General features: G+C 45.8%; 1 protein-coding gene across 1 annotated transcript in view; it reads right to left on the bottom strand.

Annotated features, from left to right (window-relative positions):
* LOC132379428 (inorganic pyrophosphatase-like) overlaps nt 1-4,261 on the bottom strand; it is a 45,851-nt gene extending 41,590 nt beyond the window's left edge. Inside the window, exons 1-3 of the mRNA XM_059947283.1 lie at nt 4,104-4,261; nt 3,347-3,411; nt 1,749-1,802 (exon numbers count right to left, since the gene is read on the bottom strand). Of these exons, the coding sequence (XP_059803266.1) occupies nt 1,749-1,802; nt 3,347-3,411; nt 4,104-4,161 (177 nt within the window). The 5' untranslated portion in view covers nt 4,162-4,261. The remainder of the gene's footprint in view (nt 1-1,748; nt 1,803-3,346; nt 3,412-4,103) is intronic.
* Between the last annotated feature and the right edge of the window lie 12,062 nt (nt 4,262-16,323).

The raw sequence follows: 16,323 nt of genomic DNA, 5'->3' as shown, positions 1-16,323 counted from the left end.
ATCCCAGGTACAAAGGGACTTGGGAGTCCTTGTTCAGGATTCTCTAAAGGTTAATTTGCAGATTGAGTCAGTGGTGAGGAAGAAAATGCAATGTCAGCATTCATTTTGAGAGGTCTAGAACATAAAAGGATATAACGTTAAGGCACTGGGGCAGCCCCATTTGATTCTCAGTTTTGAGCTACTTATCGAAGAAGGGGCATGCTAACATTGGAGACGGTTCAAAGGAGGTTCACAAAAGTGATTCTGGGAATGAGATGATCATTGATGGCTCTGGGCCTGTACACACTGAAATTCAGAAGAATGGAGATCTCATTGAAGCCTATCGAATGTGAAAGGCCTCAATACAGAGGGTGCTTCCTATGGTGGGATAGTCTAAGACCAGAGAACACAGCCACAGCATAGAGGGGCATCCATTTAAAACGGAGATGAGGACGAATCTCTTTAGTCAGAGTGGTGAATCTGTGGAATTCATAGCCACAGGTGGCTGTGGAACCTAATTCATTGAGTAGATTTAAGTTACAGATTGATAGTGTCTTGATTAGCCAGGGCATGAAGATATATAGGGAGAAATCAGGAGACTGGGCTGAGGGAGAAATGGATCAGCCACGACCAAATGGCTGAGCAGACTGGATGGGTCAAATGGCTTAATTCTGCTCCTCTATCTTACAGTCCTACAGTTAATCTCTTCACTTTAGACTCACGGGTGAGCAGATTAACCATAAGAGTGAGAAGTATAATAATAGCTGCTTAGAAACAAGCACATTACAGTAGATGCAATATGCAGTGAGGAATACAGTATTCTAATGCTTTAATAGCATGAGACTTTATCAGTAGCGAGAACAACTAATCAACATAATAACAACATAGAATCAAAACCTTTCACTTTCCCTTAAGTGTAATCAATTATATTGTGTTTCCAGGAAAAGATTTTACATCAATCTTTTTTGAATCACACCTCTGTGCTATTAGAGCCCCTGCTCCTTCCTACCTGCTGCTTCTCAGGGATCGAAGCTACCAACCAATGCAAAAGCCAAAGTTCAAATGTATTACACATGTCACCATTTACAACTCAGATTCATTTCCCAGCCACAGGGCAAGGTGCCCCCAGCTTCATTGGCAACTAGTCAGTTGTTAGCTTTGGCAAGTGACTTTAAAATCTACCTTACAGTAAGATCTAACAGCAAACATTAACAGTTACAATAGTCAGGGGCCAGCCAACAAGTCACACATTCTAGCCCAATATCTTACCACTAAATATTGCAGATCCACAAATCCTCTTAAATCTTATTTGAATCAATGACTTTTTGATGCAACCTGTTAAAGAGGATTTATACGTAATCCCGCAATTTTGAGTGCCAAGGCATCAAATCAACTCAGCTCATCAATCAACGCAGGAGAAAATAACTGAATATAAATCTCACTACATCAGACAGAAAGTGGCGTGAGTCAACTTCAATAATCAAAACCTAATCACTGTTCCGTAATGATCAATTAAGGCAACAGGTGTACTGAGTCAAGGTCAATGTACAAGTGTAACAAAAGATCCCATTTTTATGTCCAATAAAAGGTGTGTGCTACTGATTGCCATGAAGCTGAAACCCAGATTATCAATTTTTGCAACACATTTGACAAACTTTTTAAAAATAATCTATTCAATATGTTGGAAACTTTTAAGAAATAACTAAAATTGAAAGCAAGTAACAAATCATTTAACAATGAAGTTATTAATAGACAGAAATAAGAATTACCTCCATCTTTGCATTGGTCCAGCGAGGAACCTCCACAACCATGTTAAACACATTCTGCAAGTGAATTCACATTTACGCATTAATGAACACTATCAGATTCCTATCGTTTGGCCTGCCAGCGCATACACGCCCTTATACACATATGAAAGGTCATCAGAGTAATTGCAGCAATAATTCAATAACAGACTGTATTTAAGATTAGTAATGATCAAACATCGAAGCAAGGGAATTAAAGGTTATGGGGAAAAGGCAGGTAGGTGGAGATGAATCCATGGCTAGACCAGCCACGATCTTATTGAATGGCAGAGCAGGCTCAATGGACCAGATGGCCTATTTCTTAAGTTCTTATAACATGATTGGGAAAATCCAAGAACTAAACTTTCCCCTCCTCTCCCTGTGGCATATTTAAGGCTTGCAGCCCATAAAAAAAAAGCAGCTGTTAACTTTGTCGCCAGTATTCAAGCCAAATGTAGCCTGTCTTTATACGTATAAAGTCAGTGACATCCAGTCCAGTCTGTGGAGTTTTCCCATTCTCCCTGGACCTCACCCACATGCTCAGTTTTACTGTCACATTTCAAAGACCTGATGGTTATTTGGTGTATGTGCTAAGTGGGGGGAAAAAATCAGGGGGCACTAAATGACAGGGAAAAATAATGAAGGGGAGCGTAGCAGTTAGCGTAACGCTGTTACAGCTTGGGGTGTTGAACTTCAATCCCAGCATCCTCTTTGTACCTCCTCCTCATACTTTGCGTGGGTCTTCTCTGGTGCTCTGGTTTCCTCCCACAGCCCAAAGACCCACTATTCGTAGATTAGTTGGACATTGTAAGTTGTACCATGATCATGCAACAGGGCAGCTGGGTGGCATGGCTCAAAGGGCAGGAAGGGGCTGTATTGCTAAATAAATAACGGGCACAAAGAATTAGGTTTCAGTGAAGGAATGGGATTGTTCTGTCATGGCCTTCTATTTCATAAGAAAAAATACAAAAATAGAATCAGATCATAAACCTGCAACTCATCTCCTGCCAACACCATCTTTCACGTCCTGTTCTAGCTTGAGCTTAACATCTGGAAGGTCTCAGTGGAGAAGCAAATGGATAATCTTTGCTTTTAGAAGTCTCAACAGGTGAAATATCATTAGAAAGCTTTGAAATAAAGAGACCTAAACTGCAGGTTTATATCACTGTCAGAAGACAATGCGTGTTTGAGAAGGGATCAAGGGCCAAGAAAGGGATGGAATCAATAGTGGACAACTGATGTACTACCTTCACTCTTAATATTTAGGAAATTTCTACTCCAACAGTGATAGTTAGCATGGCAAAAAAAGCCAATGTTGAGAAGTCTGCCATAAAAAGTCCAGAGAAGGAAAGATATATCTGCCAGAAAATAACACCCAGTCTTGAGTGTAATGCTTATTTTACTTGAGCCTAAAGCCTCGTGCACCCCCCACCACGTAGTAGGGGCATGAGAATCAGGATTTAGACCCAGCTAAAATGAAGACCCTGCCTTCCAAGCAAAATCAGAGTTCATCACGAAGTGACACTTGACAGATGAAGAGGAACACACACGGAGAGATGAGCAAAAACACACAGGTGTCCTACCTGTGACTCTGAAGCCCAAAGTGGGATATCATGGAAAGGAGAAATCATCTGACCCTGAGCATTGCCTATAAATAACAGAACACAGAATCGTAAGTGACCGCTCCCGTCCCTCTTCCCCTTACCACTCAGCCTCCAAATACCCCCCTTTCTCCAACTCACCTGTTTCTCACCCCTAACCTGCTTCGACTCCCACTTCCATCACTTTTTCCCCCTTCCCCTTAGCTCCTCTCCTCCTTCCCAATCTCCCCCTCCCACCCCCTGCACCGACCCGTCCTCCTCCCAACTTCCACGTCCCACTTCGCGCCTTCTCCATTCCCCTCCCCCAGTTCCCATGTGCCTCAATCGCCCTCTCATCCCTGTCCCCTTGCACACAGCTGAACATCAATGGATGCCCAAAGTGGGCAGGTGTAGCGGAGCGCTGCATTACAACCCTACGGAGGTATATATAGTCTGCCATACACACAAAATCCGGAATGACACGTACAAAACGCTGGAGGGAAGCACAGTTCAGGTAGCATTTATGGAGATGGAAACATTCGACATTTCGCGCCGAGTCCCAATGAAGGGCCTCAGCGCGACTATTTTCATCACCATAGATGCTGCCTGATGGGCTCAATTCCCTCATCGCCTTGTTTGAGATACAGCCAGCAGGGGCTGATGTACACTCGTACACGCGGTACGTGGCAATGACCCTCCTTCCACAAGCCGGCCCCGCTCCGTCCTCCCATCCCCCGTGTCCCAGCTTTACAAAACCTACGGAAATACAGCTTGTAGGAGCTGGTGTACTCTCCGCCCCGTTCCTCCACCCGGTACATGGCGCCGGCTCACGTCTCCGCTCCGCTCCGATCCGCTCTGCGCTCACCGTTGGGTTTTGTGCTCACTTCCGCCGACACCGCCCACTTCCCATAGACTCCGCCCACTTCCGGCGACACCACCCACTTCCCACCGACTCCGCCCACTTCCGCCGTCACCGCCCACTTCCCACAGACTCCGCCCACTTCCGGCGACACCGCCCGCTTCCCACAGACTCCGCCCACTTCCGGCGACACCGCCCACTTCTGCTGACGTCACCGGCGCCGCGCTGGCATCGTCCGTGTGTTTCAATTTCATAAACTGATACTTTTAGCTTGGTCTTTGATTTACAAACACAATTTTTCTCTACATAGTTACTTTATTTGGTATAACCACAACACAGCTCATCAGAATAAATCTTTGTTTTATAAAGATTGGTTTGATAATAATATTTTGTTAGTTAAACAGTTATTTAATTCATTGAGTTATACTGAGTTTTTATCCACCTTTGAATTTCCTGTGACTCCAAAAGAATTTGCTGTTGTTATGGATGCAATTCCCTCTGGTGTAACATCATATTTGGTAGCTGAATTACCCAACTTGCATCCATCCAGTACAGCTGTAGGAAAGATTTGATTTCCTCCGTCCTTTTTAAAAAAATAATAAAGGTATTAGAAGTTTGTTTCAAAAAGACATTACTTCTATTCCTACGGCTGTTAGTTTTTGGAATAGTCGCTTGGGAATCTGAGGTGGAGGAATATTTGGGGCTTAATAAATTTTTATTGAGGAATAAAATTAGAGAAATTACATTTAAAATTATACATAGATATTATCCAACCAATGTTTATTTGGCAAGGTTTAATTATGATATTGAAACTAACTGTTCTTTTTGTGGTTTATATCCAGAGGATTTATTTCATCTGTTCTGGGACTGTGAATATGTTAAAACATTTTGGGTTGATGTTTGTCAATTTATAGATCAATATATTAATGTGGATTTTACTTTTTGTTTTGAAAATGTCTTATTTGGGTTTACTAATAATACCAAATCTCATAGGGATCATTTCTTTATCATAAATCTTTTGTTAATTTACAGCAATTTTTATATCCATAAATGCAAATACAGCAATAAGAAACCTTCATTTATATTTTTTACGTCAGACTTCAAATACTCTGAAAACTTCCCATAACCAGAAAGTTGTAAAGACTGTACAAATCTGTCAACGTTTCGGGTTATCTCTGTAAATGTTTCTGTTTTGTGACTCCATTTAGATATAGTTCCTTCTGTCCAACAGTATTTAAAGTGGATTTTCTTGTTTATTTGTATACTTAAAGTTAATAGTTATATATTTGTTGCTGCTTATGCGTGATTCCCTGGCTTTGTTAGCAAATGTTTAGTGTTTCTGTTTTTGTTTGTGTTCAATAAAAATAAAAAAAAGTTTTTAAAAAATCGTCTGCCGCACTGTTGGGCGGTCCATGTTAAGAATGATGAACAGGCTTACAGAGGTCTCAACCCGCTACCTCCTCACTGTTCTTTTGCCTTTTAATGGCAGTTGGCAGTCCAACTTAAAAGTACATTATTAGAGTGTGGTGTAGAGAATTGGGAAATAGAACATTTACTCCTTCTATTTCAAATGAAAACAAAATTACCCCAAAAGGCCCTATTTAGGTAGCGAAAGGCGATACTGTGAATTAAAGTCACACCCATAACTTAATAAAGTTTTAAAATGAAAATTATTAATCCCAAAAGATTGTAATGAAGCCTGTGCTTGATTTCTTTCAACCTTATATGCTTCAAACGGTAATAATATATGCTTAATAATGATGATGACAATACCTACGCAACCCAGAATGATATTTTCCAACAAGCTATAAGGACTAATTAAGCATAGTATGCCCAATTCTAAGTTGAGTCAATATACTTCCCTTGTTTTACACCCTTTTCTCATAAACCCAACAGTTTTATGTATTCTTTAAAGCTGTCTCCCCTTTATGCCCATTATCCCACGTCTTACCTAAACTCCATAATTCTTAATACTACCAACCCCTTCACTTCTGATTTGCTAGTGGAAGAAATAAATCCACTGTTGAAGTTTTAACAGCTTTGTTAGCTAAACAATCAACCCACTCATTACCTTCAGCACCTCTATGTGCAAGGACCCATCAGAAGAAGGCATGTAAACCAATACTTTGAATATGAAATAAAGTTTGGTGAGTTTACGACAGTAAATCTGACCTACTGCTAGAACGGCCTGTTTTAAGACTCATCAAAATGAAAAGGAAACTGAACAAATTACAACTTTGCAAGGGCAAATTTCCTCCACTCACTGTGCCCAAAATGACGGCAGCCAAATCAGCTGTGTATACTGATAAATGGTTAGTAAGATGATTCTTTATTGTTACCTGTAATTCAGGCACAAAGCAGCCACACCAACATTCCCACTTAAATTATCTTTTGATCCATCAGTAACAATAGTTAACATATCATAATAATTTGCCTTAATATATTGATGGACAACATACTCTCAGGTGTAACAGAATCCTTAGACTTTATTAAAACATGTAACCTAAAATCAACCAAAACCATTGCAAAAACCAAGGTGGGGTTACTGAGAAAGCTACAGTGGGACAGATTGCATACTCCAACAAAACCCTAATCCTAGTGTGATAAGAACCCAGCCACCCAAAACTAAAATCACACTTCTTGTGATGTTCCCAACAGTCCTCCAACAGGATGGTCATTTCCTTGCCCCTCAAATTAATCCAATATGTGATCATCAACTTCAGCCTCCACAATTGTAAGGGTAATTGCCCCATTTCAACCAGTAAAATCGAAGCAGGGGGATGACCTTACTGCACCACAACACCAGCTTAAAGCCTGTGCTTGTATCACGTCCGATCATTTTAAAGTTGAAGATGAAGCTGATCCATAACCCATACAGATCTGTCAAGCGCAGATTTAATCAAACAAAAATAAATGGTCAACAAAGATTTCCTTGTAGCAACCCAAGAATACCCACTTAGACACCTGAGAATATTTAATGCTCCTTTACATTTATCAATATTTTTCACTGATATGATGCTTCCACGTCAGCTTTTTATCCATCCATATGCCTAGAATTCTTACTCTGACACTTCTTCAAGAGTTTGACCACAGTTCTTCCTTCTCAAAAACCATATTTTGTTCCTTCCACAATCCTTCCTGACCCTCCATAACACACGTTTGTTTCCCAGTTCTCACAGACCTTCTTCCACGTCTTTGTCCTCCTCCCTTTGCCCATTTCCCCGCTCCCTACCCGCTCCTCCCTCTCAGCTCTTTTGAGTATCCTCTCTCTCTCTTCTCAGCCTCCATACAGTTTAATATTGCAATCACATTTCCTCCCATCTTACACGCTCTTCACATTTCCTCACCCTCCCCAGTTCTCTCATCTGTCGTTACTCTTCTTTGCTTCTCCCACCTCACCAAACTTCCTCCTCCACAGTCAAAGCCTCAGTCAAATTCATTCTCTCTCCTTCACTCTCCCTCTCCTGCTCCTTCCTTTCTCCTCCTCCACCCCTCCCCCTCTGCCCCTCTTCTTCTTCCTCTCCCGCCCCTTCTCTCTCTCCCTCTCCTTTTCCCTCTCCCTCTCCTTCTCCCTCTCCCTGTCTCCTACCTCTCTTATGGTTTAAGCAGAGGTTTAAAAACCATTTACAAAATTATGAGAAGATGCCCCAGACAGAGTTTAGGGAGCTAGGAAAAAGGTTAGAGAGGAAGAACTGTCTGGTAGAAGTATTTGCTTTACCATTGGTGCCATAAATCAGTGAAAACAGGAATAAAATAAAGTGTAGGTTTTTGCAGATAAAACAACAGAGGTGTTGTAAGTTTAAGGGAAACAGTAACACCTCCCTTATTGTCCTTCAAACACAGAACATACTGTAGCTCACTAAACAATTCCTGTCATTACACCATCAGTCTCTTAAATGGAATCCCAACTCAATGTTGGTGGTTGTGAGTTAAGCATATGAGCCTACACCTCACATTACCCTGCTCGGCCCCTCCCAAGAATTCACTGAAACTGGAATAATGAGCCTGTCTGGAACTCGGACAAGATGCCAGACTCAGGTCCTGTGTTCCATGGGTGGAGATACAGCAGGTGTCCTGGCTGGTCCAGAGGTGTACTGACATGCTCATGGTCATGGCGTGACGTCAAGGGCATGGTAGTGGAATTCTCCAACTCTTGGTGGACCGGCTTAAAGCAATTGTAACGCGCTGTAAAGTTTCACTGCTAATATAATGGCTTCTTTGTAATGTTCACTCCTGATATAATGGTTTCTCTGTAGCAGCAATGTTTGGGTTATGACTGGAGGTAACAGGATGCATCTTAGTCAATGAGAGATTGTTGCAGTGTCTTGTGAATCTGGAAAGATGTTTTTTTGCAGTGTTTTGTCAAGGAGAGATGAAGAGGGAAGACACGTGTGGGGAGATGAAGAGGGAAGACACGTGTGGAGAGAGCTGGTGGACCACCGGACGGAGTGGACTGGGATCTGAGGGTCCGAAGGTCGGCGACACACAGAGGAGACCGATGGCGGAAGAAGGACTACTGAGTGAGCTCCAACGTGACTTTGACTTGACTTGGGCCCTTTTTAAAATTTTCATTATTAACCCTATATTCAGATTAATAGAGTTCAATCATTTAATTGCATATGGTGTACTGTCTGATATTTTAACTTGTGGGTTTGTAACTGGGGTACATTACACAGCATCCACAGAAATGTGACTTCTCAGTTTGGCAGGGCCGAAGGCTGTTTCCCTAGATCAGGGGTCGGCAACCCGCGGCTCTGGAGCCGCATGCGACTCTTTCAACTCTGTGCTGCGGCTCCCTGTGGCTTTGGAAAATAAATGAGTATTTAATTAAAATGTATTTTATGCTAGTTTGTTAGTTTTTGAAATGTAATTCTAAATTTGCAGATTATGGTGATCTTGTACAATCTAAATAAAACGTTGTGGCGACCCATTTCCTGGCACATCCGAACCGGCTCACAATTAGCCACCATTCCGGCTAAGAGAGATAGCCTACGGGGGTTTGTGAGTATGTGTCTTTTGGAGCATCCGCGCCCAAGGGGGGGGGGGCAGGTTGAGAGAGGCTTAAAAGCAAGGCTGTTTAGTTCGAATAAAGTTATCTTTGACTGCAGTTTACCCACTCCGTGTCGTTATTTTAGCGCTGCGTGTAGCACACTGCTACAACGTGTTTTTATCGCTATTAATATACGTCACCACTGCCAATGCCTGACACTCGCCAGTGCGCGATTTTTTTAAATTTTTCGATCCAAGGTAGGCTAATGATGTAGTAACCTTCAACCCAACATCTTTTTTTCGGAGTTCAAAATGTTTTTGTTGCATGCAGAAATGTAATTTCATTTGCTCTGCAGGAGTTCATTGATTTCATAAATGCAAAACATTATAGTTTGTTTATACATAGCATAAAGGCAAAAAAACCGTTGTATGCAGTGTTATTTCATTTTAAATGTCAAACGGGTTTTGTGGCTCCCAGTGTTTTCTTTTCTGTGGGAAGCGGGTCCATATGGCTCTTTCAGTGGTAAAGGCTACTGACCCCTGCCCTAGATGAACACGAGCTGGGCGAGCCTGAGGGGTACGCTTGTGGGGACTCATCAGGGATTGATTCCATTGGTTGCTGTGTGATTGCCCTGTTTAAATCTGTGCTGGTATGCACGCTGCTGGGGTAGAGCAGTGGCGTGCCTCCTTGGGGTTGCCAGTAATTAATGCGTGCTTGTTGAGTGGGGTGGATATTCGTACCCTGGATGAATTGTTAATTTGATTTTTGAGTATGGTTAAAGCTGTTGGCAAAGTTGAAACCGTAGCGTGAAGGTTTGATAAAATGGTGGGCTCAGACCTTGTTTTAATTTAGACCAGTACTGACATAACGGTGGTGGGACTGCCAGCTTCTATCGGTGACCCAGGTGAGGCGAGGCCATAGCCTGTCCATAGTGTCAGGGAGGAGGAGAAGGGAGCCCAGCAGTCTGGGTCACAAGCTGAGTTGCCCGCAGTTGGGGGCGCAGATTTCAAAGACGGGGTTCTCTTGTTTCTGAGGAGTGAGGGGAAAGAGTGGTGGGATTTGGAAAGTTTAATTAGTCCCCGTCCCCCAGTGAGGAGTGAGGGTTCTGAGTTGGCATCAGCCCTTACCTCCCTGGTGAATAAGTGGCCCAGTGCACAGGCAGAGGGACCCGCCGGAAGCTAAGGATTTTCTCTGGAATAACGCCCACCCCCAAGGGGGAGAGGAGTATGAGACCTGGGTGGAGCAGACCTCTCAGTTGTTAGATGAGTGGCAGTGCTCTGATGACGAAAAGCAACAGAGATTCATTGAAAGTTTGAGGGGGTTGGTGGCTGATGTAGTAAGAACTGTGACAGATAACCAGCCCTCTGCTCCCCTTGCTGAGTATCTAGATGCATTAGAGAGAGCTTTTGGTACGACAGGGAGCCCACTGGATCTCATGGGGGGGAGGTTCAGAACAGGAGAAGGGGAGAAGCTTTCTACGTACATTTTTCGGCAAGGGAAACGGCTAAATTGTATGTGGCACCAGGGGGGGGGGCAGGTGGTCATTCGGGCAGCTGAGGTGGGTAATTTAACAATGGACTAGATAGCCAAGGGCGCCCTGCCCCAGAACATGATTGCTTAGGGTCTCCGACAGTTCTGTAAAATGCGCCCCCTCTCTCATTTGTTCAGCTGATCAGAGAGGTGTGGGAGGAGAACACGTTGGGAGCGCGAGAGGAACCCATCAGCAGGGTACTGTCCTCGGTATTTACCCTTTGTGGTGAAGTGACTGGGGCTGACCCACCCGGGAAATGGTAAAGGAGATGGTGGCAGAGCTGAGAGCTGAGATGTCCCAGGGGTTCACGGCGGGTGTGGACCCTCTGTATGATAGGATTGGTAGAGAGGGCCCCCCCAGGGGATGGTCCGTGCAGAGGGCTGCAGGTGGCCAGGGTTCCACAAGAAGAGGGGCAGCCGGTAGTGTGTGCCATAACTGTGGGGAAGAGAGACATTTCCAGTAGGAATGTGAGCAGCCGGAAGCCCCTCGGAGAGCGAGCCCCCCGGGTTTCTAAGCAGGGAAAGGTGTCAGGAAACTTAGAGGAGACCTGGTGAGGGAATAGCCTGGTGTCTTTGGGGGAACACGTTTCCAGCATTGTACCAAGGAACTCCCGAAAGCAGAAGACCCTATTCCTGAAGGCTTAGTGCAACCACGCTCCAGTATGTTGCTATGAATAGAGGGAATATATGCTAAAGCCATACGACACCAGGTCACAGGTCAAGTTACTGTACTGTTCATTTTACAACTGGTATCTGAAGCATTTACCCTTGACACCATTCAGGGCACTGGAGATTTGGGGTATCAGTGCAGGTGATTATTCATACGACGGTTGTTTGTCAGTGAAACAGGAGTTCTCGGAGGCCGATGTGGGAGTTGATGCACCATCAATAACTCACTCTGAGACGTAAAGGCGAGATATTGGCTTTTATTGACTGGGAGAAGGAACAAGCAGTGAGTGACCACCATACTTCATCATGGAGACAGAGAGGCCGGGCTCAGGCCTTGATCGCCTTTATACCGGGGTCTGTGGGAGGAGCCACAGGAGCAGTCAGCAGGGGGGGGGGGGGGGGGCGTGTCCAGACAGGTATATGTAGTTCACCACAGGAGTGTCCGAGGTTCTTGATACAGTGGTGCTGTTCAGACGGGCGGCGTTTCAATTCTGGTGAGGAGTCTCATGGGGGCCTGCAAGGAGAAGGCAGGTGAGAGCTTTTTGGGGAAATTGTCCGTGCACTGAGTGTTTTGAGCTGCTTTTGAGGGAGTGTGTGGCTGCATTGGACCAGATACCGAACTTAAATGAGGGACTGTGTGGTTCACCCAGTCAAAGCCAACGGTGATACGGCCCGGGGAAGTAGCGAGAGTGATGGGAACCCCCAAATTTTCCAGAGTGCCTGAGGGCGAAGCCCTCTTAGTGTACGCTCCAGAAAACCATGAGGGGGAGTTGGGATTTCCTGCTGGGGTACTGGCGAGGCGCGAATTGCAGCCCTTGGTTGTACAGTTGAGTAGGATGGTAGTGATCGTCAGGAACAGTACGAAGAGGGAGGTCATCTTCAAGCGGGGGATGCCCCTGATGCATTTGTTCCTGGGGACAGTAATGTCTAGAGGCCCCGGGGAGAAACTATTGGAAAAGGGGGGAAAGTTGACCGCTGAGTCGTTCAACTTCGGGGCTCCCTGGTGTCGCCAGGCTGGAAAAGGAGGTTAGTAGAGAAAATGTTGAAGCTGGAAGGTGTCTTTTCCACTGACAAGTTTGATGTGGGTTGTCCCAAGAGCACTCGTCACACTATCCGGGAGACCGAGGACACCCCATTCAAAGAGAGATCACGGCGACTGGCCCCGCAGACATGGATGACGTGCGGCGGCATTTGTGTAAGTTGAAGGAAGCTGGGATCATCAGTGAGTCTCAAAGCCCCTATGCGTTCCCAATAGTAGTGGCCCGGAAGAAGAAGGTAAGCATGTGCGTGGACTATAGGGCTCTGAACAGGCGCAGTATACAAAGACCAGTATACAAAGACGTGCTGGCCTGTCTGAGTGGTGCAAAGTGGTTTAGTGTGCTGGGTTTGAGGAGTGGATATTACCAGATCCCGATGAGGGAGGCCGACAAAGAGAAGACGGCATTTATATGTCCCCTGGGATTCTTCCAGTTCAAAAGGATGCCCCAGAGCATTTTGTGAGCCCCTGCAACCTTCCAGTGGGTCATGGAGAAGACGGTGGGGGAAATGAACTTGCTTGAGGTCTTGTTGTATTTGGATGACCTCATAGTATTTGGATCCACCTTGAAAGAACATGAAGCGAGGAAACTGACGGTGCTCGTCTGCCTGAAAGCAGAAGGGTTAAAACTTGCCCTGAACAAGTGCCAGTTCTGCCAAACATCTGATAGCTATGTCGGACACATAGTCTCATGGAATGGAGTAGCTACAGACCTGGCTAAGATAGAAGTGGTGACCACGTGGCCAAGGGCCCGGACGGTGAGCGCTCTGTGCTCGTTCCTTGGGTTCTGTGGTTATTATCAGAGATTCGTGAAGGGCTATGCCAAAGTGAGTCACCCCTTGAATCAGCTTCTGTGCGGTTACCCTCCCTTGGGGAAGAAAGGGAGGGGGGAGAAAGGGCAGGAGGGTGGAGAATATCTAAAACTGTTGGAGCCCTTTGGACAGAGGTGGGATGAGGAGGCTTTTCATTCACTGAAGGAATTGCTGATGCAGGCGCCCGTGCTGTCTTTTGTGGAGCCCCATGTGCTCCACACAGATGCCAGCCGAGAGGGTTTAGTATTGGAATTTAAAATTTAAAATTTAAAATTTAAAATCTGGTCCAATCCAGTCCTGTATCAGGATCAGGGCACTGGATTGAGGCTCATGGCGTTGTCAGCCAGAGTTCGTCGTCCTCCAAAAGAAACTATCCCACACACAAATTGGAATTCCTGGCATTGAAATGGGCGGTGGTGGATAAGCTGAGTGACTATCTCTACGGGGCCAAGTTTGAGTTGAGGACAGACAACAACCCACTAACTTATATCCTGACCTCGGTGAAACTAGATGCCACAGGCCATGGGTGGTTGGCAGCGTTGTCTGCCTATGATTTCAGCCTGAAGTACTGGCTGGGAAGCAGGAACATTGATGCTGATGCTTTGTCCTGACGGGGGCATGAGGGACTGGTCAGGGATGAGGAGTGGGAGAGCGTTCCTGCCCCGGGGCGAAGGCCATGTGTCAGTTTGCCATCACCGTGTAGGCAGAGGAAAAGGAGAGGCCGGATTGAACAGTGGATCAATTGGGGGCTTCTGATGATGCCATACCCCATGTTTACTGTAACCTGACTGCTCTGAAGAGAAACCTGTTACCGGAATTGAGTTCTGGGGAGGTGGCAGCTGCTCAGCGAGATGATCCGGGCATTGACGCTATTTGGTCCGTGGTTGACAAGGGAGATGTGGCTCAGGCAGAGAAGTCGAAACATGTTTCAGTGCCTCCATTACTGAAAGAATGGCCTTGGAGTTGAAGAACCAGATCTTATACCGGGTCACGTCACCCCAGACCGACCTCGGCGTTGCCAGCTGGTTCTGACTGAGAAGTATCAGAGGATGGCGTTGAAGTCACTTCATGATGATTCTGGACATTTGGGGGTGGACAAGATCTATGGATTGCTCAGAGACCAGTTTTACTGGCCCCAAATGAAGTTGGAGGTTGAAGAATACTGCAAGTCATGCATTTAATGTTTACAGCAGAAGACACTGTCTACGCAGGCAGCTCCTTTGTCCCATTTGCAGAGCGTGGGGCCCCTGGACCTGGTGTGTATGGATTCCCTGTCCATAGAATCCGATGCCAGCAACAAGGCGAATGTCTTAGTCATCACGGACCACAGCACCGGATATGTTCAGGCTTTTCCTACCAAGAATCAGAGGGCGACTACAGAGGCAAAAGTGTTATGGGAGAAGTATTTCATTTATTATGGCCTCCCCAGGTGGATACATGGTGACCAGGGACGGGACTTCGAGAGCAGACTCATTTATGAGTTACTGGGCATGCTTGGAGTTGAGAAGTCGAGGACCACGCCCTATCACCAGCAGGGTGATCCCCAGCCTGAGGGGTTTAATCAGACCTTGCTAGACATGCCCGGGACCCTGGAGATCAGCAAGAAGTCGGTGGAGTCAACATATTGCACATCTGGTTCACTGTTACTACTGTACACAAAATGAAGCTACTGGGTACTCGCCATATTATCTGATGTTAGGGCTCGAGCTGAGGTTGCCCATTGACCTTTGTTTTGGGACTGACGAGGGTGACCTACCACCGAATCCTTAAGAAGTAAAGGAGGTCATGGACTGACATATCGAAATGGGAATGGGAAGAAGAATTGAAGTGGCTAGCCACTGGGAGATCCCGCTTTTTCTGGCAGATGGAGCATAGGCACTCAGTGAATCAATCTCTTGAACTACATCAAGTCTCACCGATATACAGGAGGCCACCGGACCAAGTATATGACCCCAACAGACTCACAGGTGAAGTGTTGCCTCACCTAGAAGGACTGTTTGTGACCCGGATGATAGTGAGGGAGGAGGCATAGGGGCAGGTGTGGCACTTGTTCTGCTTGCAAGGATAAGTACCAGGAGAGAGATCAGTGGGGAGGGATGAATGGACAAGGGAGTTGCACAGGGAGCGATCCCTGCGGAAAGCGGAAATTGGGGGAGAGGGAAAAATGTGCTTGGAGGTGGGATCCCGTTGGATATGGCAGAAGTTACGGAGAAATATGTGCTGGACACAGAGGCTACTGGGGAGGTAGATGAGGATAAGAGGAACCCTATCCCTGGTGAGGTGGAGGGAGATCGTCTGCCTGGCATCAGGAACTGTGATATGCACCAGCAGTTCATACAACCATCCACCTCCTGCTCCCATGGCTACATGTGACTCTGACTGGTGGGGCTAAACAGGTGCTACACCTTGCCCAAGGGTGACCTGCAGGATAGTGGAGGGAAGGCGCACCTTACACCTCCTTTGGTTGAGAAGTATCTCCACCCCACCAACCGACCTACTCTCTACCATGCCTAAAATAACGAAATCCAGGAACATTTAGCTCCTAGTCCTGTCCCTCATGCAACTACACCCTGCTACTGGTGCTGACCCGTCAGATGTAACCCTCTCTCCGACAGCATACAACCTGTTAGTGAGGGGGAAACCCTTGTCTGTCTGCCTGATATCCCCACTTCTCCTGCCGATCACCCAACTATCTGTAGTTGTGATCTGAGCTGTGACCACCTCACTAAAGCTCTTATCTATGAAATCCTCCAAATCACAGATGATCCTGAGTTCAACCAAGTCCATTTCCGGTTCTTTCAGCCAGTCTTGTCAGGAGCTGCAGATGAAAGCACTTCCTAGAGATACATTCTTCAGGGAGGCGGTGGGGTTCCTTCCGGCAGGAGCATTCCTCTTCCATGACTGCTATTTCATCTACTCTGACAAAGGTCACTGATTAACCTGTAAGTAACTGAATCTTCCCTACACACCCACTCACCGTGTCTCCTCACTTTAGCCTGTCTAGCCAAAGTCTCACCTCTACACTCCTACACTGCCTCATTGTAATGATAGCCATTCTGTGGCAACTGGGACAGTCAGAAGACC

This window comes from Hypanus sabinus, chromosome 22 (genome assembly GCF_030144855.1).
Source record: "Hypanus sabinus isolate sHypSab1 chromosome 22, sHypSab1.hap1, whole genome shotgun sequence".
NCBI classification, from domain to species: Eukaryota; Metazoa; Chordata; class Chondrichthyes; order Myliobatiformes; family Dasyatidae; genus Hypanus; species Hypanus sabinus.
This window is presented reverse-complemented; position numbering and strand designations above follow the sequence as displayed.